The sequence below is a fragment of the Oncorhynchus kisutch genome, linkage group LG18 (assembly GCF_002021735.2).
Source record: "Oncorhynchus kisutch isolate 150728-3 linkage group LG18, Okis_V2, whole genome shotgun sequence".
NCBI lineage: Eukaryota > Metazoa > Chordata > Actinopteri > Salmoniformes > Salmonidae > Oncorhynchus > Oncorhynchus kisutch.
In genome coordinates this window covers 10,688,344-10,696,847 of record NC_034191.2, presented here as the reverse complement: position 1 = coordinate 10,696,847, position 8,504 = coordinate 10,688,344, and the positions used below count along the sequence as shown (strand labels likewise).

The 8,504-nt window shown below is 42.3% G+C and overlaps 1 protein-coding gene across 1 annotated transcript in view; it reads left to right on the top strand.

The window, feature by feature from the left end:
* LOC116352896 (maltase-glucoamylase, intestinal) overlaps window positions 1-7,862 on the top strand; it is a gene marked incomplete at its 5' end in the record, with an annotated part of 12,618 nt that extends 4,756 nt beyond the window's left edge. The window contains 2 exon segments of the mRNA XM_031796427.1: window positions 475-645; window positions 7,107-7,862. Coding sequence (XP_031652287.1) covers window positions 475-645; window positions 7,107-7,184 — 249 coding nt within the window.
* Window positions 7,863-8,504: the final 642 nt, after the last annotated feature.

The window sequence follows — 8,504 nt, the reverse complement described above, 5'->3', positions numbered from 1 at the left end:
GGGGTGGTCGTGTAGTATCACCACATTAAAGAGGTCTCTACTTTGTGGTTGTTTGATTGCCCTGTAACAGCACTGTAGTTTCATTGGTTCAAGTCCAACTCCAAGTGTGTACAGGGACTGTCAATCACCTTGATAGACTGTTTACATGTATTATCAATCACCATGTTAGACTGTTTACATGTACCATCAATCACCATGTTAGACTGTTTACATGTACCATCAATCACCATGATAGACTGTTTACATGTATTATCAATCACCTTGATAGACCTGTTTACATGTACCATCAATCACCATGTTAGACTGTTTACATGTACCATCAATCACCATGATAGACTGTTTACATGTATTATCAATCACCTTGATAGACCTGTTTACATGTACCATCAATCACCTTGATAGACTGTTTACATGTATTATCAATCACCTTGATAGACCTGTTTGACCTTCCTCTCCTGTCTCCTGTCTCCGCAGAACACCCTGACCTGTCATGTGATGGTCAATGGTCTGCCGGTGGCTGACAGGCTGACCCTGGGTGTGGTGAACGTGTGGGGGGTTGGCAGCGTTCCTGTCCCAGAGGTCACCCTACGAGATGTATCAGGCTCAGTCAAACACGTCACCTTTCAACACAACACCAGCACTAAGGTGAGACACACACACTACACCACAACACACTACACCACAACACACTACACCACAACACACTACACCACAACACACTACACCACAACGTACTACACCACAACTTACTACACCACAACACACTACACCACAACACACTACACCACAACACACTACACCACAACACACTACACCACAACACACTACACCACAACGTACTACACCACAACTTACTACACCACAACACACTACACCACAACACACTACACCACAACACACTACACCACAACACACTACACCACAACACACTACACCACACACTACACCACAACACACAACACCACAACACACTACACCACAACACACTACACCACAACACACTACACCACAACACACTACACCTTAATCACAACACAACACCAGCAGTAAGGTGAGACACACACACTACACCACAACACACAACACCTTAATAACAACACAACACACAACACCACAACACACTACACCACAACACACTACACCACAACACACTACACCACAACACACTACACCTTAATCACAACACAACACCAGCAGTAAGGTGAGACACACACACTACACCACAACACACAACACCTTAATAACAACACAACACACAACACCTTAATCACAACACAACACACCACAACACACTACACCACAACACACTACACCACAACACACCACACCACACCTCATCACAACACACCACAACACATACATTCTCAACCACACCACAACTCAACACACCACAACAACACACTACACCACAACACACTACACCACACCTCATCACAACACACCACAACACATACATTCTCTACCACACCACAACTCAACACACCACAACTCAACACACTACACCACAACACACCACACCACACCTCATCACAACACACCACAACACATACATTCTCTACCACACCACAACTCAACACACCACAACAACACACTACACCACAACACACTACACCACAACACACACATGCCATACCTCAACACAACTCAACAAAACAAAACACAACACACCACAACACACACATTCTATACCACACCACAACTCAACACACCACAACACACTACACCACACGCATCCAATACCACACCACAACACACACATTCTCTACCACAACACAACTCAACACAACAAAACACACCACACCATAACACACCACACCTCACCTAATCACACCACAACACACACATTCTCTACCACACCACAACTCAACAATAGACCACAACAACACATTACACCACAACACACAACACCTTAATCACAACACAACACACGGATTCCCTACCACAACACACCACACCACAGCACACACATTCTCTACCACACCACAACTCAACACACCACAACAACACATTACACCACCAAACACGCATGCCATACCTCAACACAACTCAACAAAACAAAACACACCATACCACAACACAACACACCCCACCAAAACACAACAGAACACAGCACAACACACTCAGAACACAGCACAACACACTCAGAACACAGCACAACACACTCAGAACACAGCACAACACTCAGAACACACTCCGAACACACTCAGAACACACTCAGAACACACTCCGAACACACTCAGAACACACTCCGAACACACTCAGATCAAACAAGCAGAGCAGAACTGATAAAGAAGAGCATGTCTATTCAGAGGTTCTACTCTACCCCAGTTAGTCTTTGACATTGGGCCAAGCACATTGTGCCACAGGCTGTCTTACAACAGTGGCTAGACTGTAGGCTTAGAATTGTCCCCACAGCGGATGGGTGAGGATCTGCCAGAACAAGAAGTCTGCCATGACTCATTATCTAATAGCTGTAATCAGGGAGGTCACCTTGTGGTTCCTTTGTCATAAACATGAGCTAGGAGCAGGAAGAGCAGCCAGAGGAAGTGACACAGAGAGTACAGGAAGTGTAAGACAACGCTAATCAACAGCGGAGGAGATGGATTGCAATAGTAAGGCAGGAGTAACGAATGGTTAGAGGACACATTTGCAAGATTATATTTTTTGTCTGCATCCTCATTTACCCTGTGATGAAGTGTCTTCATCCGGAGGTACAGTATACTGTATTTACTCTGACTATCAACGCCTTGTAACCGATAGCAACACACTCCATCAATAATCATTGGAGAGGGAACATAGGAGACTGAGATGAATCCCAGGTGGTGGAGGGAAAGACACAGGGATGCAGTCGTCATGTATTTGAATACATGGTGTTCTAGCAGCAGCCCATCCATACATCTCCTTCAGTTCTTTTCACACTGGATAACAAGTTCAATAACAGGCTGTTTTATCTCTTGTTCACCATGTTAGTGTCTGGCTGCTGCTACACACACACACACACACACACACACACACACACACACACACACACACACACACACATACACACACACACACACACACACACACACACACACACATACATACAGACACAAAGCACACCCACACACAAAGCACACACACACACACACACACACACACACACACACACACACACACACACACACACACACACACACACATACATACAGACACAAAGCACACCCACACACAAAGCACACACACACACACACACACACACACACACACACACACACACACACACACACACACACACATACATACATACATTTTTTTTATTTTTTATTTTTTTATTTCACCTTTATTTAACCAGGTAGGCTAGTTGAGAACAAGTTCTCATTTGCAACTGCGACCTGGCCAAGATAAAGCATAGCAGTGTGAGCATACAACAAAGAGTTACACATGGAGTAAACAATTAACAAGTCAATAACACAGTAGAAAACGAAGGGGGGGTCTATATACAATGTGTGCAAAAGGCATGAGGAGGTAGGCAAATAATTACAATTTTGCAGATTAACACTGGAGTGATAAAAGATCAGATGGTCATGTACAGGTAGAGATATTGGTGTGCAGAAGAGCAGAAAAGTAAATAAATAGAAACAGTACGGGGATGAGGTAGGTGAAAAGGGTGGGCTATTTACCAATAGACTATGTACAGCTGCAGCGATCGGTTAGCTGCTCAGATAGCTGATGTTTGAAGTTGGTGAGGGAGATAAAAGTCTCCAACTTCAGCGATTTTTGCAATTCGTTCCAGTCACAGGCAGCAGAGTACTGGAACGAAAGGCGGCCAAATGAGGTGTTGGCTTTAGGGATGATCAGTGAGATACACCTGCTGGAGCGCGTGCTACGGATGGGTGTTGCCATCGTGACCAGTGAGCTGAGATAAGGCGGAGCTTTACCTAGCATAGACTTGTAGATGACCTGGAGCCAGTGGGTCTGGCGACGAATATGTAGCGAGGGCCAGCCGACTAGAGCATACAAGTCGCAGTGGTGGGTAGTATAAGGTGCTTTAGTGACAAAACGGATGGCACTGTGATAGACTGCATCCAGTTTGCTGAGTAGAGTGTTGGAAGCCATTTTGTAGATGACATCGCCGAAGTCGAGGATCGGTAGGATAGTCAGTTTTACTAGGGTAAGCTTGGCGGCTTGAGTGAAGGAGGCTTTGTTGCGGAATAGAAAGCCGACTCTTGATTTGATTTTCGATTGGAGATGTTTGATATGAGTCTGGAAGGAGAGTTTGCAGTCTAGCCAGACACCTAGGTACTTATAGACGTCCACATATTCTAGGTCGGAACCATCCAGGGTGGTGATGCTAGTCGGGCATGCAGGTGCAGGCAGCGACCGGTTGAAAAGCATGCATTTGGTTTTACTAGCGTTTAAGAGCAGTTGGAGGCCACGGAAGGAGTGTTGTATGGCATTGAAGCTTGTTTGGAGGTTAGATAGCACAGTGTCCAAAGACGGGCCGAAAGTATATAGAATGGTGTCGTCTGCGTAGAGGTGGATCAGGGAATCGCCCGCAGCAAGAGCAACATCATTGATATACACAGATATACACATACATACACACACACAAAGCACACCCACACACAAAGCACACACACACACACACACACACACACACACATACATACATACATACATACATACACACACACACATACATACATACATACATACATACATACACACACAAAGCACACCCACACACAAAGCACACACACACACACACACACACATACATACATACATACACACACAAAGCACACCCACACACAAAGCACACACACACACACACACACACATACATACATACACACACACACAAAGCACACCCACACACACACACACACACACACACACACACCCACACACAAAGCACACACACAAACAAACACTCCTATGTAAAGTTGAGGTCGGAGGTTTACATAGACTTAGGTTGGAGACGTTAAAAGTTAGTTTTTCATCCACTCCACAAATTCCTTTTTATCAAACTATAGTTTTGGAAAGTCGGTTAGGACATGTAATTTGTGCATGACACAACTCATTTTTCCAACAATTGTTTACAGGCAGATGATTTAACTTATAATTCACTGTATCACAATTCCAGTGGGTCAGATCTTTTAAATACACCAAGTTGACTGCCTTTAAACAGCTTGGAAAATTCCAGAATATTATGTCATGGCTTTAGAAGCTTCTGATTGGCTAATTGACATCATTTGAGTCAATTGGTGTACCTGTGGATGTATTTCAAGGCCTCCCTTCAAACTCAGTGCCTCTTTAATTGACATCATGGGAAAATCAATAGAAATCAGCCAAAACTGGCCAATCAGCCAAAACGCCTCTTCACTGTTGATGTTGAGCCTGCTGTTTTGTGGGTAATATTTAATGAAGCTGCCAGTTGAGGACTTGTGAGGCATCTCTTTCTTAAACTAGACACTCCAATGTACTTGTCCTCTTGCTTAGTTGTGCACTGGGGCCTCCCACTCCTCTTTCTATTCTGGTTAGATCCAGTTTGCGCTGTTCTGTGAAGGGAGTAGTACACATCATTGTACAAGATCTTCAGTTTCTTGCCAATTTCTTGCATGGAATAGCCTTCATTTCTCAGAACAAGAATAGACTGACAAGCTTCAGAATAAAGTTATTTGTTTCTGGCCATTTTGAGCCTCTAAAGGAACCAACAAATGCTGATACTCAACCAGTCTAAAGGCCAATGTAAAGTAGTCTAAAGAAGGCCAGTTTTATCGCTTCTTTAATCAGGACATCAGTTTTCAGCTGTGCTAACATAACTGCAGAAGGGTTTTCTAATGATCAATATGCCTTTTTAAAATGATAACCTTGGATTAGCTAACACAACGTGCCATTGGAACACAGGAGTGATGGTTGCTGATAATGGGCCTCTGTATGTCTATGTAGATATTCCATAAAAAAATCTGTCGTTTCCAGCTACAATAGTCATTTACAACATTAACTATGTCTACACTGTATTTCTGATCAATTTGATGTTATTTTAATGGACAAAAAATGTGCTTTTCTTTCAAAAACAAGGACATTTCTAAGTGACCCCAAACTTTTGAATGGTAGTGTATATTATATCTGAAGGGTTTGTCTCAATACAAACACAGACTACGTTATCTATCCAGTTTCACAGTTGCTTTCCCAAACAAGAGTGGTGAAAATTACTATTTTGTTAGAATGCACTGTGAGCTCAGAGTTCTGATCATGCCATGTGTGTGTGTGTTTACATGCCGTTTGTGTGTGTGTGTGTTTGTTTGTGTGTGTAAGTGTGTGTGTTTCGATGATGTCTGTTTGTGTGTGTGTGTTTACATGCTATGTCTGTGTGTTTACATGATGTGTTTGTGTGTGTGTGTGTTTACATGCTATGTCTCTGTGTGTGTGTGTTTGTGTGTGTGTGTGTGTGTGTGTGTGTTTACATGCTGTGTGTGTGTGCGTGTGTGTTCGTGTGTATGTGTTTACATGCTTGTGTGTGTGTGTGTGTATGTGTGTCTATGTGTGTGTTTTTTTTTACATGCAGTGTGTGTGTGTGTGTTTGTGTGTTTGTGTGTGTGTGAGTGTTTACATGCAGTGTGTGTGTGTGTGTTTGTGTGTTTGTGTGTGTGTGTGTGTGTGTGTGTGTGAGTGTTTACATGCTGTGTGTGTATGTGTGTGTGTGTGTGTGTGAGTGTTTACATGCTGTGTGTGTATGTGTGTTTGTGTGTGTGTTTTTTTTTTACATGCAGTGTGTGTATGTGTGTATGTGTGTTTGTGTGTGTGTGTGTTTACATGCTATGTCTATGTGCGTGTGTGTGTGTGTGTGTTTACATGCTATGTGTGTGTGTATGTGTGTGTGTGTTTACATGCTATATGTGTGTGTGTTTACATGCTATGTGTGTGTGTGTGTACATGCTATGTGTGTGTGTGTGTGTGTGTGTGTGTGTGTGTGTGTGTGTGTGTGTGTGTGTGTGTGTGTGTGTGTGTGTGTGTGTGTTTACATGCCATGTGTGTATACCCAACCAGTCATGCATTGTATGTGATCATCAGTGTCATTCTGAGAGGTGTGTTTGGACTGATGATGTGTTTTCCTCCAGGTGCTGATTGCTGATGCCACTGATCTATCAGTCCGCATGGACCAGGGCTTCACGCTCACATGGAAAACAACCACCTAGTCACATTCACATAAACACTGCACTGCCATACAATGTGTTATTTAAACAGTGGTGGAAAAAGTACCCAATTGTCATACTTGAATAAAAGTATAGATTCCTTAATAAAAAAAGTGAAAGTGAAAGTCACCCAGTAAAATACTATTTGAATAAAGGTTTAAAATGATTTTGTTTTCTATATACTTAAGTTTGAAAAGTAAATGTAATTGCTAAAATATACTTATATATCAAAAGTAAAAGTATAAATGATTTTAAATTCCTTAACACAAACCAACCAGCACCATTTGTTATTATTCCATTTTTTCTTTAACTGATTTGCCAGGGGCACATTCCAACACTCCAACATAATGTACAAATGAAACGTGTGTTTAGTGAGTCTGCTAGATATTTTGGACCGTTTTCCTGTCCTGCTAGACACCCAAAATGTAACGAGTACTTTTGGGTGTCAGGGAAAATGTATGTAGTAAAAAGTACATTAAAAGTGAAAATACACGTTGTCAGAAATATACATAATAAAGTATAGTATCACCAAAAAAACTAAACAAGTTAAGAAGCACTTTAAAGTATTTCTAATTAACTACTTGCCTTGTATTTACATTTTCACAATCTGCAATTGTCTGTTTGAATATCTCATTTAATTGTAAGTCATGTGTAACACAAATAAACTGACCTGAAAAAGAAGACGTTTTTTTTTTTTTTATCAACTTAATTTGTGTGTTGATTTTACCATTGAAAAGGAGGGTAGTAAATAAGGAACACTATTGAGATCCAGCCCATGTTTCATTTGTCCCCTGAAGTACGAGAACGAGAAGCACCAGTCTGCTGGAGTGGAACTAAGGGCTGCAAACTTTTCAGAGTGTCGGAGTGTAACGCTAATTAGGGAAGGGATGCAGTGTCTGTGTGTTTGTGTGTGTGTGTATTTGGGAATGGAATTAGACCCTAATTATTGTTCTCACCTGCGGCGAGCCATCTACCTGAGTGTCACACCTCATTAAACTCCCATCTAACGATACAATAATCAATTATTAATTCTCTGCTGTAAACATAATGATATCAATTTAGCCACGGGGACATCGACTTGATTTCCGCTCTAATCGGCAGTCCCTCGGGAGGGGGGGGGGGGGGGGGGGGGGTGGAGGGGGGTGGATGACAGGTAGGGATCTTGTCATTGTGAGACACTGATTAATATTCAGGTAGATCACTCAAGAGTGATTTCGAAATGTTACGTTTGGAGCAACTTCTAAATTTGACGTTTGGAGAAACAGAAAGACACTGAGCAGGAGGAGTAAATCCAGGATGTCAAAAATATTTCAAAATTTGATG